Source organism: Cuculus canorus, chromosome 2 (assembly GCF_017976375.1).
Source record: "Cuculus canorus isolate bCucCan1 chromosome 2, bCucCan1.pri, whole genome shotgun sequence".
Lineage (NCBI taxonomy): Eukaryota > Metazoa > Chordata > Aves > Cuculiformes > Cuculidae > Cuculus > Cuculus canorus.
In genome coordinates, this window is record NC_071402.1 from 45,629,658 (window position 1) to 45,655,386 (window position 25,729).

General features: G+C 38.0%; 1 protein-coding gene across 6 annotated transcripts in view; it reads left to right on the top strand.

The window, feature by feature from the left end:
* Window positions 1-25,729, top strand: part of NOL4 (nucleolar protein 4) — a 199,876-nt gene that overhangs the window by 105,996 nt on the left and 68,151 nt on the right. For all 6 annotated transcript variants that reach the window (XM_054059343.1, XM_054059339.1, XM_054059341.1 and 3 more), the window contains one exon: window positions 6,418-6,701. In XM_054059343.1, the coding sequence (XP_053915318.1) occupies window positions 6,418-6,701 (284 nt within the window). The remainder of the gene's footprint in view (window positions 1-6,417; window positions 6,702-25,729) is intronic.

Here is a 25,729-nt window from a genome sequence, read left to right on the forward strand (position 1 = left end):
TTGAGAAAAGTAGATTTATTCACAGATCTGTCTTTATGTAGATTGGCTTGTTGACTCCTTTCCTACTTACCTGCAAGGAATATGAAAATTTTGAATGATTTATAGTATGAAAATGATTGGTAAGAGTAGTGCAAGAGATCCTATAAAACACTTGGAGGTTTTTCTCTTAAGGAGGCAAGTGAGAGTTTTGCATATATACCTTGGTTTGTGATTCACAGTATTCGAGATGCTGGAGCATGTCCAGAGAAGAGCAAGAAAGCTGGTGAAGGGTTTAGAGCAGAAGGCTTGTGAGGAGCGGCTGAGGGAGCTGGGGTTGGTTAGTCTGGAGAAATGGAGACTGAGGGGAGACCTCATTGCTCTCTACAGCGACCTAAAAAGAGATTGTAGTAAGGTGGGGTTTAGTCTCTTCTCCCTGGTAGCTAGTGACAGGACAAGGGCGAATGGCCTCAAGATGAGCCAGGGTAGATTTAGGTTGGATATCAGGAGGAATTTCTTTACTGAAAGGGTTGTCAAGCATTGGAAGTGGCTGCCCAGGAAAGTGGTTGAGTCACTATCCTTGGACGTGTTTAAAAGATGAGTAGATGTTGTATTTGGGGACATGGTCTAGTAGTGGACTTAGCAGGGCTTGATTGATGGTTGGACTTGATGAACTTCAAGGTGTTTTCCAACTGAAACCATTCTGTGATTCACTGACACTTATATCAAAGTTCAGATCTTAAATTTGTGCTCTCAGAAAACTTTGAGGGACTTGTTATTCCAGCCAGATTTGGTGCACACTTCAACTTGCTTTCCTTTAAGAAAGCATTCTTGCTAAGACTGGTGTGGAACATTTGACGTATCTGGTCTGAAGGTATTTCTTTCTGGGTGGAAGGACTGTATTTTAACCTGTAACTGAAGAATCTCTAATTCTGTTATAGCAATATATGTTGTTTGCCCATTCATAAATCGAGGCATTGTTTGATAGAAGAAAATAACCCTGTGAATTAAGACCTGGTTTCCTACTCTACATCAGAGTGCTCTTAAACTATGATCTGTCATGTAAGTCACCTTGCAGAATCCAAAGTGTTAAGTACAGAGAAACTGGATTTTGGCAGAAGTTTAGTCCATGATAATATGGTTGTCTATAGCAGATAATTGAAGTATGCAACAGTTCTGAGAATCAAAACTCATATTCAGAGCATCTGTTTGCTTGAGCTTTCTTTGGCATTGTCTTTCCTTCCACCATTTCCAAGTTTCCGTCAGAAGCAGGGAGAGAAGCTAACCCAGTGGTGACTGCAATGAGCTTGGAAAGTTCTTGGGCAGAAGCCTAGACTTCTCTAGTCTGAAAAAACAGAGCTGGTGCCACTTAGTGTCTAGTTGGCCTCAAGGTAATATAGTAGGATGAGCTGAAAGCTCTAATGCAATGTGTTGAATAACAAGAAAATAACTTGAAGTAGGAAAATTACTGCAGTTCTTGTATTGAGAACTATCCCTAACATGGAGATTACTTGGACTGAAGGTGCTCAAAGGGTGTTGGGCAGGGGACCAGCGTGGAGCTCTGTTCAGAGGGGAAGAAAAGAGGTCTTGGAATCAGGAGGTTTAAGAAATACCGGTCTATGAATAAGAAGTCTGTGCTGAAGCCTCGACAGTGCTCATGGCTTCAGCAACAAAGAAGGCTGCTGCCCAATTCAAAAGTACTTTCCTTCTCCTCTTCGAGTCTTTCTCTGAGGAATGGTGCTCTTTAATCCCTGGAGAGGATTTCTGTGTAGGTGAGGCACCAGCTGGCTGTTTTTGAGAAGTGAAACTGATACATGTTTTGCAGTCAGACTCTTATTTTTCAGGCTTAGGTAACAAAACCAGTTGTAGATATGCTTCCGGTCTTGCAGTGTTCTGGGGTAAGAGTTTGAAAAGTGTTTGAAAATTTAGCTTAAAACAGCTGAGCTACATAAACTTTTAAAGCACCTTTTAAATAAATTATTGAAGTTCCAGTCAAAAGCACTTAAGGATGCCTCTCCTTTTAAACTGGAGCAATAGGAGAATGGCAGAGAGAGAGCGCATGCAGTTAAGTGATGCTACACAGTGGAAGGCCAGAAGAACTAGGTGGTGGACTACAAGCAGTCCCCCCTCACATGACAGTACACCATGCAGTGTTAGTACAGCACACGATACAAGGACTCAGAATCCAGAGGCAAGTTCCCATCAGTTCAAAAATTAAAATTACCAGCATCATTAGAAAACTAAAGGTGACCTGGGGCCCATGGAGGCTTCAAGGCACGTTCCTCTGTGACCCCCTAAGGATGGACAGGCAGTGATAAGAATCGAAAGAACAGGAGAAGCCAGAATCTCTTTGGCCGGACAAGCAGAATGGGGAGGAGGCTGCATTTATCCCTAAAGGTATGTCCTGGCCTGAGGAAGCAGCAGCGTTTGGTGAGGCCATCATTCACTGTCATGGCTGGTGCCTGTGGAGAGCAGTAGTCCTGGGGAGTGGTAAAGACATGAGCTCGTCTCACAGCCTCTTTTGTGACTGCCCAGATGCTCAATGCAGGGCAGGGAAGCCCTCTGCACCTCCCTCTCAGCTCCCAGACTGTGTGCTTTCCTGGAAGTCTTCCTATAAAACCTGCCCTGCGGTGGCAGTTCAGACAAGAGGCTTGTTTTGAAAACACCCTGTCCTTCTTGCATGAGTGGTGGGGTCAGTACCAAGTACCCAGATGTAGGCTGTTCGGGGTGGGGTTTTGTTTCCTCCCTCATTAGGCAGTTGTGGGAAGGGAAGGCTTCTGTGGTTTGCTCACCCTGCAGGGGGTTGATGGCTGCAGCCCCACATACCCCAGTGGGATCCCCAGTGGTGGAGAGGGGCTGGACTGGGCTGGTACCATGCAAGCCCTAACTGCCACCATGAGGTTAGCAGGTATGAGGTGGGCCACTGTGTTCCCCAGCTGCACTGCCATAGCCTTCTCTGCTGTCCCAGGAATGGGTCTCTCCCCTTGGTGCCTGCCATTAGGGGTGTCCTTGTCCTGAAAGAAGAGCCATTGGCAAACTGACCCGGAGAAGCATGGTGATGGCCATAGCTCTGCAAAGCCTTGGCTCCCCTGGCTTGTGTGCACAGCTCTCCCTAAGCCGTTATGCCTCTGCCTCTGCAGGATGGAGGGAAAAATATTTGGTAAGGGAGCAGGCATTCAGCTTTAGCCTTTTATTGTGGCTGAGGAGTTGTGGTAAGTAAAGGTGAGACAACTGTGCAAGCAATCTGCCCGTCACTACCCAGGTTTCAGCTTAGGTGCAGCCCCTGTTCGTTCACCACCCACACCAGCCGTAGTGAGGAGGTGAGATCTCATTTCCCACCCTCCGGAGAGGCGGTTGCCACCAGGATGTGTGCTCCAAGGGTGCTCTGGGGCCAGATCTGCCTGCCCTTGCAGGAACTCTTCCTTTAGAGTAACCTTACTCTTGGCAAAATTATACCAGGTGCCCAGGGATGAGGAATGTACTAAACCTTGTACTTTATTTACCTTGGTAACATCTGTAAGGAACTACTAGGTCTGAGCCACTCTTTTTTTCTTGATCTCGTTTATGGCAATACATATTTATATTTAGTTGGCAAAAGTGTGGTTGATAACCATCATAGCTTTCTTCTGAATGTTATTGTAACAGATAATAGTTACTGTTTTTAAGCAGCAAGGTTAAATGACTGTAAAAGCAAGTATTTGACTTTATAGTAGAAACAGAGATTTGCCATCAAGTGATGAAGGTTTTGCTAAGCAAAGCCAAAGTAATATAAATACTTTGTTTCAAAGTATTATAATGCTTGATCACATTTACTCAGCTTAGGAATTTTTCAATGGTTATGTTTTAGAACAAACATAAAATAACTTATTTTTTTTTTAAATTTTGCATTGTAACATTCTCACATGAGTAAGTTTTAGTTGTCGACCATTCATCATTCTGAGGGAGAAAAAAAAAAACATTATTGCTTATGATTGCAAGCCAAAACTAACAGATTTGAATTTGATTGTTCCTGGATCTGTCTTTAGGCAGACCTCTTTTCCTACTCCATCATTCCCATTTAGCTGTCCTGCACTGTATTACCTGTGATACTTTAGTGCCAGCACACAGAAGTTTCCTAGGGATCAGACTTGTGTGCTGCAAAGTAGGCAGTGCCCTCAGCTTCTAGGTGGCTCTTCGCATTCTCTGGTTACTTGTTTCTCTCCTTGCTCCCAACAGAAGGGAATTCTGAGCCCTTCAAAGGAAGGAGCATCCCTCACTTGGTGACTGTTTCAGTAATTTATTTAATTATTTTGAAACTAAATATCACTTGTTAAACTGATAATCAAGAAGCCAATTATCTGTTAACAGTCCTAAGATGAATCAGCAGTAACGAACGTGTTTCTGTCTTCAATAAAGAAATCTGGATTCCTTTCTGATACCTCAGAGCTTTTGAAATGAGTTGTAAATTTGGCTGTTATCTTTTTCAAAAAAGAAGACCCTAGATTAGAATGCCATTTTCTAGTTCAGAATGATGAAATTGCATATTTATTTCTGAAACTGCGTTTAGAATTTTAAACCTTCTTAATATGTTATGCCCTGTAAGAGATAAGTCTCAGGGCATGGTAGAAAGTTTATTATGGATAAATTCTGCTCACTTCATTCATTTATGTAGCTGAAATCCTCAAGTAGCCTCAGGTTTTTATATCACAACATTTCCATTACTGTGTTTCAAGTTGGCTTGGTGTACAGTTTAAAAAGTGCCATTGTCAGAATGCTATGTCTTTTATTCTATATACATTCATATTTGTAAGTGGTAATGTGAAGTTTGAACATATGAAAATATAACTTTTATTTTTCATTGCAGCCATTAATAATTTTTTTTTTTAAGACCAAGAAATATTTCTTAAATAAAAGCTTTTAAATTATGATTTTTATTTTGTATTTTCATTAAACTTGATTTTTTTAACAGGTTTACAAAACAAAGAAATTTAAAAAAAAGATAAGTTCAGAACGTGTGCTCAGTCCTGTATACTTTATAACATAAAAGTGTTGGATGAGTACAGTGAACAAAGCACTGACGTATGATGGCTTGGCTCTCTTGGCTCTGGCTCTCTAAGTCCATAATAAAAGTAGATCATTACCCATTCATACACTATTTTCCACACTTTTAAAATTCTAATCTGAGGGTGGTGAATAGTTGTTTTATACTATGTTACTGCTGGAGAGTCAATAATTTGATTTATCATGTAGTTTCAAGCATGAGTATTTCTGAGCACATGCTTTAAAGAATATGTCCTGATTTTTTTTTTTTTTTTTTTACAATTCCACATGTATGTAAATGTGCTTGTTTCTTTTCCATGGAAGTTGTCTAGAAGGGCCCAAAAGCAGATGGTATATCAAGGTACTAATATATCAAGGTCCATCTCATCCCATATCTTCAGTTTCAACCTGTACAGATTTCTGTCTGCTAACACTCCAGTTTTGTTTCCAGGTTCCCTGTAGAGCCCTGGGCAGGTATTTGCACGATTGGCAAAACCATGTTAGTCGCCAAAAAAGAGGTGCTTTACAGAACAATAAGTAAGGAAATTGAAGGCTGAATTCTGTTGCCATTTAATCCATTGAAGGATGAATTGTTTTACTAGATAGCCTATTGGCCAAAAGATTATTTAGAAGCAAGGAAGGGCTGAGTAGTAGCACAAGTGCTGACAAACACATGATACACAAACTTATAAGCACATGAAGACAGATGCATTTCAGCTCTAAAATCCAGAGTTTTCAGATGTAACATTTAGGTTGATAATGTAATCTTTTATTGCGCAGTACTTTTAAATATATTATGATGTATTATGACACCTGATGAATGACCAAGGTGAATGAGCACCTGAACAAAATGAAGAGAGGATCTTTCTTTGTGTTGTCAGCTTTTCCAGTGTAAACTCTACTTCCAGCAGTAAATACATCAGATGTATTTGCACCATTATCTGTGCAAGAGGATGTTTATGGATATGACATATGCTGCTCTGCACCTTGAAAACCTGAGAACTAGATTCTCTCTCAGTATCACGTGCATCTCCATTGATTTCATGAAATACTGCAGCAATGAGCATGGTATAAGTATCTAAATAGATCCATAAACACATGGACAAATAGATGGATTAAGGCAGACTTTTGTCACTTTGTCCCTAAAAATCCTATATGATACTTAGCTTTTGTGTAAACAGTGAGACTACGGTGTCAGTCCAGATAATTTCCCATTACTTAGGAATATGTTGTGGGTTTACATAAAGTTTTACTTGAAAATGTGGAGGAGTGTGTCTGTACATTTAGCAGAAATGTACTGGTGCTAGTAATAATAAACCATTTTCATCCTTTTTTGAAAAACATTGTGAAGGTGTAAATTATGTTTGAACTGGACAGAGATGATGATGTGGCATGTGACTGAAAATATATATTTTTTAATAGATGATTCAGCCGCAGAGAGTCTTAATGGCAATGAGACCGTGGGACACAGTTCCAATGCTTCAGGGGGAACACACTGCAGGGAGATGGCAGAGACCAACAGTAATGGCAAAACAAATCTGGAGCAGGATGAGCAGCCTCTGAACCTGAGTGACAGTCCCCTCTCTGCTCAGCTGACTTCAGAATACAGACTAGATGATCACAGCAGTAATGGAAAGAACAAATACAAGACTCTCCTAATTTCTGATCTCAAGATGGAACGGGAGGCAAGAGAAAATGGAAGCAAGGTAAGCTGCTTCCACTTGCTCCACGTATGAGGTGTGTAGCTTAGAAAAGGAAAAGATTTGCGAGGCCAAACAAAAGGTTATTCCCAGCTAAACACTTAGTGCAATGTATCTAATGTTTGTCACATCATTTCTCAAATGCTATACATAGATTTGTATGCTCTGTTACACTTATATGATGCATACATACATGAAGTGTATGTGGATGTTCATGGGCGAATACATATATATAGACATATGTTTTGTTCTGACACACTGACAAAGACCAGTGCAGTTCTCCATCAGGCATGAATTTTATCAGTCCATTTACTGAGAACTGTCTGCATTACCCATTTGAAATATATATATATATAAATATGTATATGATGCAATATATATATGTGTATATATACTGGGATACATATATCTATATGTACTTATAGATGACCATCTCATTACATGTATTATGTATCTGTAGAGTGAATCCGTATGAATGTTAAGTGTGTATGCACAAGCAAATTTCTACGTCGGAATTATCAACAACTGAAAGGAGCTGATTTGCTTCCTTCCTGATTGTTAGTGTTATACAGGCACCTAACCTGAATTAAAACTGACAAGTTTACTTTAAGAAGCTATAATTCCCTGAGGGCTTTTCTCTGTATTTTCTGTTATGTGGACAAGGAGAAGCAGGAGTGGTTGTATTGTAGAGGAACACAGATCCTGTAGATATGACAGCTAGCTTTTTAGGAATGTGTTTGTCATGAGGGCATACTGTAGGTAGGGTGAATAAATGTCATGGCATTTGTCTATTGATCTTATTGATAACAAGTTCCTAGGTTTTATCTGATAACTCTGAACTGGATCACTGCTTTTACAGCAACAATAATAGGATGTTACTACTGGATCCAAATACTACTAATGTTAGTCACTAGCTTTCAGTAGCCCACTGCAAAATAACATGACATAGATGCACTTTGAATGGCCACGTTTTTTTGCAGGGCTTTAAAATAAAAGAGATATGGAATGTCCAGAAAGGGGCTGCACACAACTGATATCTATAGAACATTTATTTATGCTAAAATTTTAACTCCTCTCTTCATTGCCTGCAGAGTAAAAATAAAAGCTTGAAATGTTTTTTTTAAACTCAAGTGTTTGGTTTTGGCGGGTGGAAGAAAGGGAGACCAAACAGGAGATTGTTAATCTTCCTCTTTCTTGACCATTCCAGTTTATCAAATCATGTATCCCAAAATGTTCTCCATAAAATCTTGATGAAAAGCTGCTTATCTGCATGGAATATTTTTATTTCCACAAATTTTCATTTTATTGAAAATGCTTTGAATAGCTCCAGTTTCAGAGTGTGTATACACTCCAGGGCTGGATTTACTCAGTATTTTGTCTGTTGCACAGTGATTCCCAAATTGGTTAATATGAACGGTATCTTAATTTGCTTCCGGGCACATTGTTCCACTGAACCTTTTATAAGCCAGTCACCCAAATATTGATGGACACACAGGCTTTTTTGCCCGAGGTTCATTGCAGCTTCTGCCATTCTCTTGCAAATATACAAATAAGATCAGTTAAGAAAGGGAAGAGTATTAATGTGGAACTCATTTATGGCTAGGAAAAGAACATACTTTAATGTTACATTTCCAATTTTAATCAGTTCCAACTCAGATGCTGAAGTTATATCCAAAAAATGTTTAAAACTGTTTTTAGTGAATTGAGATGACAATCGAAGCCATCTTATTCTTTGTTATTCTACGAATTTTAAGAGGCCTGACTCATGCCCCCACATTGATGTATTCTTTCATCACTGTCATCCTGCCCTCTCTATACTGCTAACAATATGCAGATTTTTCTCCTCTTTTTGTTGTAGTGAAACTCATGTTTATGTTTACAATTCCTTTCAGTCTATGATGCATTAGAAATTTGGTAAAGATTATTAAGTATGGAGCGAAGACTTCAGGAACAATACGGTCCTGGGATAGACAAAAAATCTGTTAGAACTTTGTGAGCTGAGTGTAGAGTAAAAATACGTTTTTGTGGCAAATTTCATATTTTACAGATTAATTCTACTCTTACTTTCTAAATTTAAAAAGAGTTGTAGAATATTTTTAGAAGAAACACACCCCATGAGTTTATTAGAATAGAAAGGGACTGTACAGCACCTCAGTGTTCATACATTTTCTCTCTTGTGAATCCTTACCGCTCTTTTACCTTAAGCAATATCTTACATGCTAAAGAGTCAGAGTACAAGCCCTAGATCTGATAAAGGAGATCCTCCTACCTTCCCTGGTTATTCAGGTTACCAGGCCCCTTTAGAAGACTGTTCTGGCCATTTTTGAGCTGATGAATTTTAAATAATGCAGAAAATTGAACTCTTAGCTGTGTGCAGTACCCACTGGATGTACTTGGGCAAGAGTATCACAAGGAACTAGCCACAACTCTAATTCTCTGCCAAAAAAAGAAACAAAATAAGGAACAAAGAAGGTTAACAGAGTACTATCATTTACTAGAAGCCACCTTGCATGTATTCTTTTTACCAGAATATACCAAGTATGTGGGCTGGTTTGTGAAGCTGTTTAGGAATTCTCCTAGCATTCTTGCAGTATCCACCTTTTCAGAGTTGTACAGTTGTCAGACATGATTAGATGTGACTAATGGCATCATTAGTAGTGATGGGTAAGCAAATGTGTTCAACGTAACCTCTAATCATGTTTTCATAAGAAAAATCATCTGCAGTGTTCACCCATTATCAAACTGATATGCTGCTTCCTATAATATAGTATTCTTAAGGTAACCTTATGTGACAGAGAATTGAGAAAAGTTATGTGAGAAGTTAGTGAAGAAAATATCTGGTTTTTAAATGAAGGTAAATATATTTTAATTATTGGGTTAGCATTACAGGAAGTAATACAATATACTTCCTCCAGCTTCTACAATGGCCCATTCAGCCTGCAGAAGATGTTACTTGCTTGAAATGGCCAGGACTCTGTGAAACGTCCAGGCAAAGGGCTGGAGCTGGGAAGATCTGTTGGCTAACGTTTCCTGTCTGCTCTGTCTGAATCCCCTTTTTGGATACTGCAACCTATATGTTTTATTAAATTTGAAGCCACAATTTCTCTGGTCAGCTTGCATCCATTCCAACCTCTTTTAAGTGTTTAAAGGTCGAAAGGTTCATCAGACCTGAGTCTAGCCACAAAAAGCCACAAGATTACTTTTCTTTTGGCTGAAAATGATCAACACATTATACTTCCTCCACCAAACCGCAGATTTTTTTAAGGGAGTTTATTTCTTTCCTGGAAACAAGCAGTCTTGTTAAACCATGTTACGGGTATTTGCTTGTACATTACTATTTACAACACCAATGCTATCTTCATGTGTGTGGTAGTGGGCTCCACTATTTGACTATACAGTTCGGATTGATAATTTTATACATGCTGCAGAAACATGATCAGAAGAAGCAGTTGAGATAAAATTAGCAGTTTTCCTAACATTTTTTTCTTTGAAAACCTGACAACTGATAGGCAAATGTTTTTTGAAAACGGTTACTTCTTTGTGGAAATCTTAGACTATATGTCTTGTCAACACCTGTTTGATGCAATTATATTCTTGTCTTATATGGAAAGTTTGCTAGATAGTGGCCTCATTCTGCGAAAGAGTCTTGGATGTCAAAACAGGGTCACTTAACAGTTCCTAAAATCAGGCCTCTCTAATGTGCACAGAGTAAGTTATTAGTGCTTTGTAAGAAATATAGTTTTGGGGAATAATGAATCAAGGTTTCTTGTTTGAAAAGACTCTGATGGATAACTGGAGATCAAATAACCCTGTGAATGAATTCAATTCAACTTGTCAAACTACTAAAGTATACAGCCATACCTCACTTTATTGCACTTTGCAGAGATTGCATTTTCTTTTTGCCATTTTTTAGCAATAAAGTATTTTTAAATTAAGCTGTGTGCATTGTTTTTTTAGACTTAATGCTATTGCACACTTAGTAGACTGTAGTAGAGTGTAAACATAATTTTTATATGTACTGGGAAACCAAAAAATTCATGTGACTTGCTCTGTTGTGATATTCACTTTATTGCAATGGTCTGGAACCGAACCAGCAATATAGCTGAGGTATGCCTTTATTACTTAAAGAATACTCTGTTCAGTTACTTCAGAATATGACTTTTTAAACTGATTTTGATAATACTTTTAAAATAAGAATCATGTTTCTGTGGACAGTGTAACTTTGTTCTTTGAATCCTCAATGTCATGCAGTGAGTATTTGTGGTGACTTTTCTGTAAAAAGTGCACATGCTGAGTGCAGTGGAGGGAGTTACCAAATTATAACATAAGCTTAAAATCTGCTCCAGAATGTTTTACCATCCATTGAAAAAAAAAAAGTTATGCAAGAAAGAAGTGGGTTTTCATAGTCTTAAGTATATATATGTTAGTATGTGTGTATGTAAATACGTATATGTATGCTTTTATTAAATGTGTATTAGGGAACTGATCCTTCAGTAGGACTCAGATGTTCACAGCAGTAGACCTTTTGTACAGTCTTTTAGGGCTAAACTGAGGTTAGTGAAATTTTGCATAGCTGCAAAAAAAATATACACATAAATTTACCTTAACAGGGCTGGGTCTTTTTGCTAGGAATGACATAAAGTACTCATCTGTAAATGCTCTGCAAATGCAGTTCTATGAATTTAAATAGTTAAGTGCACATAAAAATTCTTTTAGATCATCATATATTTGCATGTGAGACTACTGGGTTCCTGAATGAAGTCTCTGTAGCACTAAGGTTGATTTCTGATTCTTGTGCTATTGCTTTTTTCCTAACAATATATTTTATTTTGAGAACTCATTATATAACTTTATCTCTTCCACAGAATTTATTTCATGAAATATAGCAAGCCCACTTCTTTTACGTGATTTTGTCTGTTCTGCATTTGGATACAATGTTATTGTGATATAGTATGGGAAAATAATTTTTTGAGCTAACTAGCCATACTTACATTGTATTTTACTTGAATTAATAAATAGTTTATGTCTGTATTGCAAAAGGCATTCCTAATATGCAAAATTTCTCTTTGGAATTTCCCAGATAGAAACATGTCCTACTGATCATGAACGCCTAAGAGATGCATTAAAAGTGAGGCAACAAGGAGGACACATACCCTGTGTCCATTTTGTCCAGATACCTACTAATTGTGGACAGTTGGTGAATATCTTCTTTCTTTCTTTCTACCAGAAAAAATTTCTGATAGAAAAATTGGACACCTCCAGGCCCTTTGGATGTATGGTAGGCTAAGTTAATATGCTTTATGTTTAGCTGGAGTGTGCATTTGGCTGCATGGAGAAATGCAGAAGATAAGTATTTTTTCTCTAAGTCTGAAAAGAAAAGCAGTTTTAAAGGAGAGAACAGTAAATAATGATTGCTGCACAACACAATCTTTAATTATAATACTGCATGCCATTATAGTTACAGTGGATCACAAGGCAGAGCTTTCATGTAGGTTCTAAAAGGAAGATCCAACTTTCTGTCACTCTTCTACTGCTGCGCTTTTGAAGTATTTCTCAGGCATTTCTCTTCAGTCTAAAGTAAAAAAAAAAGCATTATTGCTTTGGGCCAGTACCACGGGCTGTTTTCTCCCAACTAGTGCAACTCCAAACTAGTGTCATAATGCTTTTACACTATGGCAGTTTAGCCTGGCAGATTGTCCACTTGTAAGACAGGGACCACTCTAAGAAGGTGTTGTAAGACTATAACCTTGCATGGGATCTGAAAGCCAGAGCATATGCGAGATCGTGGGTGTAGAGAGGCATTTGAAGTTCCTGTGTGCTGCTCTGGTTAAAACTTTAGTCATCTTCAGTGGCTAGTCTAGCTCTAGAGTCTTGTAATATCTGCTCTGCTGGAGCTCATCATTACTGAAGGAAACCAAGCACAACCATCCAAGCATTGAATAACCAAATATACAGATAAGCCTGTTGTGATCTGATGGTGCATCATTAATCCAGCTGGTTTCCAAAAGCGCACATGAATTTACCCACAGATAGACAGCATCTCTGAGGAGTAAAGTAGAGTTTCAATGTGTTTCTTTCTCACTCTCTTTCCTTTTTAAAGAAAAGAGATTTTCCTTTTTAAAGATATGATTGTACCTTAGTAAAATATGAAAGGTCATTCCTGACATCCAGTGAACACCATCACATCTGACATTGTGTCTCTGAGGCATGTGAAGTCACTGTCTGGTTCCTCTCTGCCTATATTTTTGTTTGCAGGTTTGCTTGGTGTAATGTGCAGAATATAAGGGGGCATATAGCTTTTTCAAAGCAAGTGGAGTCCACAGCGTTTGCAGTGGGAAGTCATTTATTTAAAATTTTTCTTAAGAAAACGTGAGACAGGTGCATGTCTACTTAAGTGAGAGGTAAAATGCAGACAGTGAGGGTTTGACATGTTGAAGAACAGTATTGGAGACATTATTTGCTTTTTTTCTTTCTTTTCTTTACTTCATAACTAAAACATTTTTCATTTGTTTTTTTCTTTAATCATCATTCATTATTAATGTTCAAGTGGCATTGGTTTCAGCTGAATTGGAGCATTGTCATATGACGCTTATATGATATGGTTACCTCAGCTCTAAGCAGGAAGGAAAGATGGAAAGGGCGAGCTATAACTGTCTCCTCTTTTGAGGATACCCTTCTGTAAGCTGGCTGCTTTGGTACAGAGAAAATACCCTTTTTGCCCTTCTAGTTTATGCCGCCAAGTGCTCAAGTTACAGATAGCTTGGAGTTAGTTAAGCCTTGGATTAGGATTTAGTTAAGCCTTTCAGAAAGGAGTTTTGACACCAGTGTGTCCTCTCCACAGAACTTCTTCCTCATCTCTCTTCCTTGAAGTTGGATCTTACAGCCTAGGTATGGCACGAGAGGACAGTAGATTTATTTTTTTTGAATTGTTATATTTCATTTCTTTTCCGTAGTCAGATAGAAAGTATTAAAGCAACAGCATATTTTCCCGATTGCTTTTTTGTTAATGCAAATATCTTAAGAGCCTGCGGTCCAGGTGTTTGTCAGCCTTGTTTTATGTCTTAATTATTAAGACTAGGAAGAGGCTTAGCATGAAATTCTGTTTGTTGCTGTAATGAAGAATGTCAAAAGGAGAGAAACAAAGTCTGGTGAAAGATATAGACAGGGCATGTTGCAACAGTTCGTGGTATACTACGTTTTGAGCAAACAACAACAGAAGAGTGGGGTAGAATACAAAGACAGCACTCTGGCTTTGATTTGCACCCTACGAAGCAGCAAGACAGCACAGACTGAGCTTGCAGTTCCACAAGGGTCTAGCCTGCTTCTACCATTCCAACCACAGCACCAAGAAGATGACAGTCACTTCTTCCAGCTGTGCCTTTATTGTTATCCAATGGATTCCATAATTGCTGCTTTTCACTAAGTCATTGGAAATAGCTTGTACTGAGATTCAAAAGTGAAAATGATGAAAGAAGTGAACTGAAGGTGAAATCCAGCCCTGCTGCCATTATGTGCAGGTGGTACAAAGCTACAACATCTTTTGAATGGCATCTCATGTCTTTCGTGTAGGAAGACAGGCTCAAATGTTCTGTTGAAGCTTTGTGCAAAGGCAGCAGGCATGCCACAGTTTTTCACAGCTCCTTGCAGGATAGATACACTACAATGGAAGCAGACGGGACCCTTCTCTTCTCCTGTGCATGGAAACATTAATGAAAGGAGTATAAAAAGTGTATGCAAGGAATTTTGTGATCTTCTCATTTTTTCCTACCCACTCACCTACTGAAGAGTGTGACAACCTAGCCTATTTTCTCTTTCCCTAGTTATTCCTGCTTCATACATAGGATTTTTGTAGACTGGTGTTGTGAAGACTGATCCGTAAATATTTGCTTTACTGTTTTATCAGATACCTTGGCTTTACTTTTCCCTACTTTTAGAAAATGAGAAAGCTGAGAAAATCGCAATTAGAAGTCCAATTGGTTGTTTGGGGAAAGTGGTATAGTTCTATGAAGACAAAAAGGTATTTCTTTTTTACTGTTTTTTTTATAGGGGAATTGTTACAGGCAACTTAGAAGATTTTTGGTTCCAAAAAATTTGATATTATTTAATGGTTTAATAAGACCTTTCTTTGAAAAAGAAGTTGCATTTATAAAACACTGTTCTTTTTGTGCACTTAAATCTTCTGATTTAGAGGGTTATCCCTAATAAATGGCTACATAGAACATTGTGGCGTAAGAAAGCTACAGATGCATAAAAAACCCCAAACTCTGCAGTGTTCATCACAAAATATGAATGCTCTAGCATTAGCTCTGACAGTCACATTCATCAGAGCCCTTTGTCTATGGTAACATCAGTTCTATGTCTAATTCCTTCCATTGGAAGTATATTTAGTAGCAGGTTTTCATGTTTAGTGAAAGCTCTTGAAAATAAAATTGGTTTTCTGCAGGGCATTCATTACAGTGATGTAAATCCAGAACAATTAAACTGAAGTTGATGATGCCACTCCCGGTTTACATATGTGTATTGGAGAACACAATCTGGCTCCGTATGCATATGAAATCCCAGCTAATGTAAAACTGATGTGGAAAAGAATAACTGTTAATGTGACCTTTTATAAATTTTTTCAGAAGGTTTTTTTAAGGGAACAAATGCACATTGGTCAAATATCACACAGTGGTGCTGTCGATTCAAGACTGCATGTGTATTACTCACAGATCCAGCTGTCTGTCCTCATTCACATTGACCTTTGGAGTCATTGGTCCCTCATACTGAAACAGAAGCAGCTGTACCTGCGAGGATGCAGGACTTTATCCAACTTGGTTTTAGTGGCTGGACATCTGTTCAGACAAGAGAGAAAGCTATCAAGTGCATCTGTGGTCAGCGAGGTAAGGTGAATGAAATTACTGCTTCCCTCTCTGTTTACTGCCAAGAACTTTTTATAACTCAACAGCTTGGGAACCCAAGTCTGTATCTTTCAGGCAAATTCCTGTTGACTTTAACCAGGGTTTGATCCTGACAAATACTTTCAAGGCTGGGCCTTATATACAATTAATATCTTCAATCCCTAATTCTTGCTTTTTTTGTTTTGTGTTTGTTTGGGTGTTTTTTTCCTTAAGAGTGAAATGGAATTTGCATGGAAGTCCTACTAGGTCAAATGGTTCACTGCAGCTTTTTCTTCTGTTATCACAAATACTCTTCCACTAACTAGAAAGAGTGAGAGCAGATCTTGCTCTTGGAAGATTAAATACATTTTGATGGTAAATTGAGCAAGATATAATGGGGCAGCAGTAATTGCTACCTACTGCAGTTGTAGTTAGTCTTAATATTATTTACAGCTAATGAACTGTCACTTTTTTATTTTTCAGATGTAGAGGCTGAAGAGCTGATCCTCAAAAGTAATATGTGATGAATGGCTTGATAATTGGCCACTTTCTACACACATTATACTCCTCCAAAACTGTATTGTTAGTTAAGAAGTTGATAATCCTGAAATGTTACCCCTGATTTTTTCTTCTGGTTTTGAATTACTTTCCATTCACCAAGTTAGCTGCTGAAGAAAAGGAGGAAAGACGTCAAAGACTTTATTTCTTTAATGACTTTTATAACAAGATATTGCTGAGGTTTTAAAATAAATATAATTTTTATTAGTTGTCTTACAGACATCTCTCTTTCTTGTTTTTTTATTGAATGAATGCTGGTAGTCAAATGTCTTGCTGAATACTTGACACACCTTCAAACTGTGTTTTTGTATGTCCTCTATTTTCACTCTATAGCAGTTGATGGGAATAATTAGCTACACTAGAACCCTGAATGTTTTTTCGGATGCTTACTTATTCACATAACTGGATTTGTAAGGTGATGTGAGAGAAGTGAATAAGTAAATTTTTCAACAGGAAGAAAGAAGAAGTAGAATTCAACTTTAAATCTGACTATCTTTTTCTCTTTCATCTTCCTTTTTGCTGTTAGTATTTTAACCCTCCTTTTGCTGTTTCTGCTTTTTCTATTTATTCTCCTCTGTTCTCCTCCATTTATCTCCAAAGATTCCTAGGAAGACCTAGCTGAAATTTTGTTTCTAGGAACAAAATAATAGATGTAGATAATAATATCAATTACCAGAAAAGAGGACTATAAAGAATCACCTGGATTACTGAGTCCAGTCCTCTGGAAATGGCAGCTAAGGTAATAGCCATTTACTCCAAGAGGAGCTGCGATAGTTCAGCTCGCTAAATGTCACAGCATCCATGAAGTTCTGATTAATAAACTTCAGCCTTATAGGAGAGAACAATGGTGCAGCTGTAATATGCCACAGAAAAAAAACTGAACTACTGGAATCATTGTTCATGTCCTAGATCTGTGCAAAAACAAGGGATTTGCTAGGTGGATCTCCCAGATGGTCTCTAGCACTATCTTATTCCCTGCAGAAGAGGGAGTGCAAAAGAACAACCTCCAATAATCCCTATCAGTCTGCTTGAGGTTTTGTTTGCCATATGTTGCATCAAAATACTCTGCCTTATATTTCACCACTAACAGTGTCTGTACTTCAAAGAGACAATGAAAAAAGGAGCATCAATACCAGTTATTGAAGCAGGGCAGGAATGATAATTGCATTGAAAGCTGTAAAATGTGTGCTATGTTTGTTAAACACAGTTAAAAACCAGTGATCAAATAATTTTGGTAAGCATGTGGTAATGAATAAGCCACTGACCGTTACGAATATTACAGAACAGTATTCTTGTGCAAAACAGCACAAGATTCTGGAAACTGGTATTTGAGAACTGTGTAATCAGTCAACATTTACTTTTTACTGGGCACCAATGAAAGAGTATGAAAACATGTGCAAGTATGAAAATATGCAGCCAGAGTTAGGGGTCTGCAACTGATGTGAGTTTTCATTCCACTCATGTAAGTGTGGCATATCATGAAACATTTTTATACTGGATGAATTCCATATGCATCTGTAGAGTTTTTACTAAGCTGCTGCTGCTTGGAGCTCATAGTGTTTCAATGAAATGCTTCAGCTGTTGCTTGGATCTTGGCATGTTACGTCTGAATATTTCCCACATAGATGCTTCTCATCAGCTGTGTTGGTCACAGACTGTCATTCTCAGTGTCCTTTCACACCTTTTCAGCCTGTGTTTTCTTAAGTCTTCTCATCATAAATATGCTGAGAGCTACTCCCTGGATCTGATGGGTAATGACACATGCTGTTCTCTTCATATAAATGCACAAACACATACATATATATGTATATATATTTATATATTCCTTTTTTCCCCTTGTCTGATGAAAACAGTCCTATCCAGTGGCCATGACCTGATATTGATGGCATCATACAGATGAATCAGGAGCATACGAATTGCTCATATCTCTTGTTGAGGCATCTGCAGTGACACATACCTAACCTTTGTGTACAGGTGCTTCAGTAGACAACAGTGGGTGATTGACTTTCATGTGAATTTTAAATAATATCAGGATGATATCTTGCATGTTGCTTCTAACTCCAATTTATATTTGGGTAGAAGTCATGAAGTAAGTTGTTTCCTCCTCTTGTGTTTCCCATGGCATTTGGGAATTGACTCCGTCAGGAAGATCTCTTGCAGAACTATTCAGAATTTCTGCCCTGTACCTTCTGCCTTTGAGCTCCTGGGCTGTGTGTTCTCAGGATGGATAAGAAAATCAGCATGAAAAGCAGGGAAAGGTGAGTTAATTTCCTTAGGATTTAGCACAAATGGCCCCAATATGGCCTATCCTCAGCAATTAACATTATACTTTGTGCTCTATATAAGCTGTTAGAGACACATGGATATTCTTTGGGCCTTTTGTACTGAATCAGAGATACATAAAGGGTTTTTTTTTGGCCCTCTTGAAAGCATGTATCTTCGTCTCACTTTGTACAGTTAGTCATATGCTCTTAAAAAATCTTTTGCAGATGGAACTCCGTGGGACTGGACCCATATCAAAAACTGTATTAAATGACCAAAATAAATGGATTTAAAATTCCTATTTCTCCCAGTGTGTTGTTTAGAGGGAATAGCTGTGTCAGATGAATCTGGGGCATGTGTGCCACCCTTTTACTCTTGGCTCAGCAACTGAGAGATGAACAGAGGAGTGAGATAACAAACGTCTTTTGGAATGCATTTATTTTGTCTATTGCACCTTAAAGATGACTGTCTCACAAGAGTAATGCTTCATTGTGGTTCATTGGATGGTTTTCAAAATCCACCTCTATACATAATCATTCAATTAAGTGTCCATTCTGCCTTCAGGAAACACATAATATACAGGTATATGTAATATTGGAAAAAGATATTGTAAGCCACAGTGGATTTGAATAAATGACAAAACGTTGAGAAGCTGAAAAACTTGCTACATACACAAAGAGGGAATTACCTTGTTAGAGATAAAGCAGTGACAACTTTATCACAGATCTTACTGGTTCTTAACAATTAATAGGTTATATTTTATTTTAGAAGATGAAGTTACTAAGACATTTGTCGAATTAAACTTTCTTTTTTAAAGTTAGATTGGAATTTAGAGAAAACATTTTTACAGTGATTATAACCAAACATTCATATGGAAGTAGGTAACTCTTGCACAAAATTTTCTGCCTAAGCTAGTCGTTCTTTTTATATATATATATTGGCTAGAATTAATCTGCAAGTTATTTGGTGTGATTACGTTCTGTAGGAAAACAGTGACAACTACTCCTTCCTGTTCAGGTCATGTTCTACAGTGCAGGCATCCTCTTCTGATCTTAGCAGCTATGAATCTCTAGAAATGCTTTGAATGCTTAAAGAGCCAAAAAGGCTTTTAGCCTCTTGGGCTGCCAGTTCCCTGGCGTAAGTATTTGAAAAAAACCTGGACTTGATGCCTGTATTTGATAGTCTTTAGTACTTATCCCTGTGTACATCTGGTTGGGGTATAAAACCCGTGGCAGGATATTAATTTTTACTGCACTTGCTATGCGAGTTCAAGATCATTCTGGAGGTAGGTAGTTTTTAAGACTGTCTATAACTCTGTTGAGATCACTTTTTTCCTGCTTAGTTTTCTGAGATGTTTTTAGAGGAAATTGTCAGGGAGTCTGCTGCTTTGCTTTTACTCTCTTTCTGTGTTGAGATTTTTTTCTTTTTACATCTTTAATGCTTATTTTATAATGATGTTTACGGTACCAAGAGCTTATATCTAGGGATATGCATGACAAATAACAAGTTAAAAAAATTAATTTAGGCTCTGTGAATCTACTGTTTGACTGCAAGAAACTCCATTATCTCTGCTTGAACCATTCTGCCATTGCAAGGTAGGCAGTGTCAGCACTGGCAGGGTCTTCAAAACTTTTGCTCTACCTTTTACTATCTTTTCCTAGTTGAGAGATATGTCCTTAACTGTATATGATGCTGTAGTGTTACTTTTTACATTTGTCATGTAACATCTGTAATTCATACAGTTAATTTACATTTTAGGATATACCATTTCTAATAAGATAATTCTGTGCATAATAACTTTATACAACATGAATGAGATATTTATACCTTCACCAATACGTTAATTGCTAGATGTTCCTGTATCTTTTTTTTTTTTTTGGATTAACATAGCTTCTTTGGGATTTTGAAAACATCAATAAAAATAAATCAGCTTAACATTGGATCAGTCCCATGGGGCAGGTGTATTCCATCACTGTATATTGATTAGCAAATACAGGCATGACATAATTCATTGACTTTCCCAAAGCCAAACAGGCTGTAGGAAAGCTAGAGGAGTATTTGTTTTCTGCATGCTATACCTGAACAGTAATCACAGTACTAATCCTTGTTTCTAGACATTACTGTTCAGTCAGGGTAAAGAGGCAGTGTCGACTTCCAATTAGCCATTGGAGGGTTTCTATAGCTTTATTAGTATAGCTAAAATTCAAAGCAGTTTAGAAGTTCATTTTGGTTTGTGGTTTGTGCTTTGCTGGAACCGTGAGGGTGACATTTTCACTGATTCTTTTGATAAATCTCTGCAGCCCTCATCATCGTGATAACATGTATATGTATGCATAGGAGATCCTATGGACTGCATTGTTAATACTTATGGGAGTAAAGCTTAGTTTCTTTGATGCTGGATGCTTAGCTCAGCTTTAGTCAGACAGCTTCCCTGTGTAGTGTACGGAAGTAGACAGCTGTGGCAGTTCATCCTCATTTTAGATAGCAGAATGGGATTCAGTTACATAGAGGTGGGCATTTGGTACCCTTCTAGGGATAGCCTGTGCCCAGCGCACATCTCTGGAAGGATCTTTCACACTGGCCTTGTGTGCATATTTTCCAGCACTGTATAGTAATTCTATTCTGTTCTAAAATAGCCTTGGAGCTCAGTTCCCTTTCATCTAGTCATCTAGTTCCCCTTTAGATTGTCTTCTACATCCATATAGGCTCCTCCTCCAGATGAGTAAATTCAGAGTACTTTGATACAAACTGCAGTTAATTCCACTTACATTGATGCTGTCATCTTTTTTTTTTTTTTTTTTTATATTCCTGAAGATAGGAGACCAACATTTGGCCACTGAACTTCTTTAAATGTGTCTGAAAATGTGGTCCTGGCCTTGCAGAGTTGGAATACAGGTGTTAATTTGCTGATTGGATCATTGATCGAACTAAGTAATAATACGTAGCCAAAACTGAGAACTACAGGATAATGAGAATGTGGGAGTGTCAGAATAGATGTCTGAAGCTGTATATCAGTGTAGTTATTTCCACTTAATTATGGAAAAAAAAAGTCAAAATAAAAATAATAGTTGAAATCACTGAAGTGTTGGACTTTAAATCAAGGTTTTCAATTTGTATGCAAAAGGCGGGTATGCATGTGCATCTGTGTACATGTAGCAAGCAAATTGGTTGACTTCCTCATTAAATATTACTTCTTGCCACATAATCCTGTCTCAGTGCTGGTATATACAGCTTACTTGGCTGAGTGCTCTCCCAGTTGCTAAATTTATGTCCTGCTTAATAGGCCTATGTAATTTCTATGTGTTTCTGGCAAGTGCTTTTGATAGCGTGCCTTTATACACACTTCTAAATTACAGATTCTTTTTCCAGCAGCCCATTTTCTAAAACTTACATCCTTTAGCCAGCAAAGCCACATGACTAATGCTGACACCAACAGCTCCTGCAGTAGCTTACCACTTACTGCTGTTAAAGCAGCTGGGAACTGTGTTTACATTTCAGTGGGTTTTGGGCAAGTGTTAACTGAAACATGTAACATAGAAAACATAAAAAAGATTTAAAAAATAAGAACTTTTTTACTTTATATAGTAGTTGCAAGCAAAAATTAACATCAGCTAGTCCTCCTCTTGTAGTGCTCTGCATTGTCCTTCTGCTGCAGGTCAGAGGCTGTGTGCAATAGGCTCCCTCTTCCTTTCTTCTTTTTTCAAATGGCTTTGTAACAAGGACATGAAATTTCCAGTGCCATGCATCCAGCTTAGACCCTCACTTAATCTGCCCATTCATTCTAATTGGCATAAATGACTTTTTATATGATTACTTCCTGTCTCCTGTGTTGGAACTCTTTCTCAATCATCTTTACAAGTTAAACCAAGTCAACCATGTTGCGACCTGCTATACAATTACATGCTGAAAGAACTCTGCTCAAAAAGTGGATCCACTCTGTTCTGTGATCTTCTCTCCATACAGGATTATCCCAACAGATGATCTCATGAATTTCAATATCTCTTACACTTGTGCCACAGAAGAAGTTGTCTTTATTGCTTCTGCTACAATATATGGAGGCAGAAAACCGACAGAAGAGTCAGAAAATCTGCCCATTCAAAACCAGGTTCACAGTCTGAGTTTTAGCTTACCACTGCCTTAGTTCAGTGATCTTTTCTTGTCATTGTTCATTTCAGCAAAAAAGGCTCAGAAAGACTATTTAGAACAAATGGTGATATTGGCCAGAATAGAAGACATTCCATATCTGATCTTGGGACCACAGATTTCAGGTCATTGCTTTACCTATGACGAAGTATCAAACGGAGGAAAAATTCTGAAACTGTGGAGAAACCAGCATAGTGCTAGCAAATATGATGCAAAATGAAATTGGTAGTATTTTCATGGAGCAGATTTGCTGTAGATATTGTTGAGTATAGGATTAGATTGGACACAATAATACTTTTATGTGGTACTTTTGAAGAAGCTATTCTGAAAGTTTTTCTAAGTAGAGAACAAGGAAGGAAATGATCCTGCATGTACCAGTTCAAAAGCGAGACTGGAGGCAGAGCACTGAAGGGAACTATTTCTGCAAGTGGCATATCAGTACTTACAGCAGATTTGATCATCAGCATTGTTGGAGAGCAGGAAAAGTGAGGCTCCTCCACAAGGGAAGGCAATCAGGGAGCTGAGGGCAGCTGTTACCTAAGGGCAGTGTCCTCCCTGATGCAGATATAGCCCAGCAGCAGATCCCACCGACAGCTCAGTGACCAGCAGACAAGCAGGAGGGGATGGACAAGTCCCTGCCCAGTGTTGGAAGGGCAGGCAAGAAGCCAGAACAGCCTGGAACAGCACTGGCCCCCACTTGCCTGGAGTATAGCTCAGCTTCAGTGGGGCTCCTGTAAAGGGAGCACAGAGATGGAGGTCTCAGGAAACGTGGCTTGAAAAAAATAAGGCCTGATGGTGCATTCAAGGTCCTGAAGGGGTTATGGATTAATGACAGAAAATGTAAGAGGTTTTTAAGTGGCAGTGGTAAAAAATGGCATGTTAGCTTCAGACCTCATTCCAGTCTCACATGGGAGGACTTGTATGAACTCTGCAAGGGCAAATTTCCATGGGCTGTGCTCAAGCTACAGCCAGCTGTCTTACACAATAGAGATGTTTACTTCTGTCTTTGATAGAAATGCAGAATCCAAGATATGGGAAAGCAAAAGGACAGCATTTAATTTAAAAAATTAATGGGCCTCACTAATCCCACCCTATTGCCTTTCATCCTTCCAGAAAAAAAATCATGTTCTTACCTTGAATTAGTTAATTGAAGGCCATGCAGTTTTCGGTGATCAGATCAAGTGAAACACTAGCCAAAGTAAACCATTTCTTGTGCACAAAGTTAGGGAATAAAGACTGTTTCCATAGCTCCAGTTATTTAAAGCCTATGAAACATGAGCTTGCAAAACATAGGCAGCCAAGCTTTAAGTTTGGTCCCATGATCCTCCTGTCAGCTGTAGATATTCAGAGATGTGCCAAATCATGGATTTACCTGTGGCCATTCAGACTGATCCCTGCTGTTTTTTGTTTTGGTTTTTTTTTTTTTAGGAACAAAAAAATACAAAATACAAAAATGAGTTGTAGAAACATTACTTAAGAAGTATCAGGTTGGATGCTGATTTATTTGTCCATAAAGAGTAGATGAAAAGAGAATATGAATAACCTTCATGTTTATTTCAAGTCTTTTTATAAAGCAGCTACTGAAATGCCAACCTTGGAATAAGTGAGTGTAATCCACAAAGCAGTACCAAGCCATGTAGTGTTTCCCAACACTTCAACATCCTTCATGGTGTGTGTGTGTGATTACACTATTTTTGCTTCTTAATTTTAACAAGATGATAAATAAGGATTATTTTCTTATTAAAGATATTAGCATAAACATATTAGAAAATGTTTGGGCAAATAGTTGCTTGTGTTTGGTTTTCAATGAGAAATCCTCTGGTGAGGAATAGTGAGGGATCAAAACAGAAGCTTCTCCAAGAGTTTGAAGTCTTGCAGCTGGATGATTTTGCTCCATCTTCTTTGCAAGTTGAGGGTAGGCCTGCCAGACTTGAGTGATATTTTTTGTAATCCCACTTTTGACAAAGAATCATGAGCAGAAATGTCGAAGAAAAAACAGCTTTCTTCATGCTCCCAGTAGAGTTGGTCTGAGGGTTGGCTTGCAGGGAATTCTTCAGCGAATCAAGAGATCTGAGGTAGTAGAAAGCCAATGGTCTACCAAAAAAAGTCTCTGAGCTCTGTAGTTTCCTCACACTGATAAAGTTGTTAAGGGGAGTGGTTTGTGTATATATTTCCCTGACATTTGAAAGGCTGAATGGCAAATAGTAGAATTTTTGCTTTCACCTTATAAACTTGGATTTTTGTGGTTTTAAAGAAAGTCAGGAACTTTGATGAAGCGTATCATACAGAATTTATTAGCAATTAAATACTACTGGATGGCCCATTTGTCACACATAGTGTCTTAAGGGCAGGGCCTTGGGAGGCAGTGTATCAAGAGGAACGTGGCTGTGCACAAACATTGCTTTATACATTAGTTAACCTCTCAGAGGTTTGTTAAATAAAAGTAGTTGCTCAGAAATTTGAATCTTTTTAAGAACATCACCTTGTCAAATCATTTTCATAAAAATTATTTCATGCCTTCAACAGATTTTGTGTAACCATCACTTTTTCACATTTCTTGCCTTCTGTCAGGCTGTGAGGTTAAATTGTATTAAATAAATTAAAGAAAATTATCTCACAGTCTTATTCAGTATTGTGGACTGCATAATAATGCCACAGAATAGATTCATACTTGTACATATATATGCAGAAAAATAATAGTACTTGCTCAAAGTGCTATGGAAGTGGCTAATAAATATGGGGATCTTCTGTATATGGATACCTCCCACACACCACTTTGAAATTCATTCTACCTAGAGCAAGAATTTAAAATATACTTGTTAGATCTTTTTGAAGTACAACTTCCATAAAAATACATTTAGGTGCAAAAAGTGTTATTTAGGGGTTTTGTGCCACACTGTTTCTGTTTTTCTCCTCTCCCAGGTAAGAAATGTTTGTTAAAATCTTGATTACAATTAGTTTATCCAGAAAAAAATAGCAGTTTCCTATCCATATGGTGCAATTTATTTTGTCAACATGAAAAGATGTTTGTTGTGGTGCTGATCGTTGTCTTGATTTTGTTTCATAAGGAAGTGTTTTGTGCTCTGTCAGTTTACCTGTCTCTGCCTAACCTTTGAAACTATTGACCTATTTCAATCTAATTTGATAAGATATGAATCTTGACAGTGTTGAGTTGCTACAAGTTCTATGAAA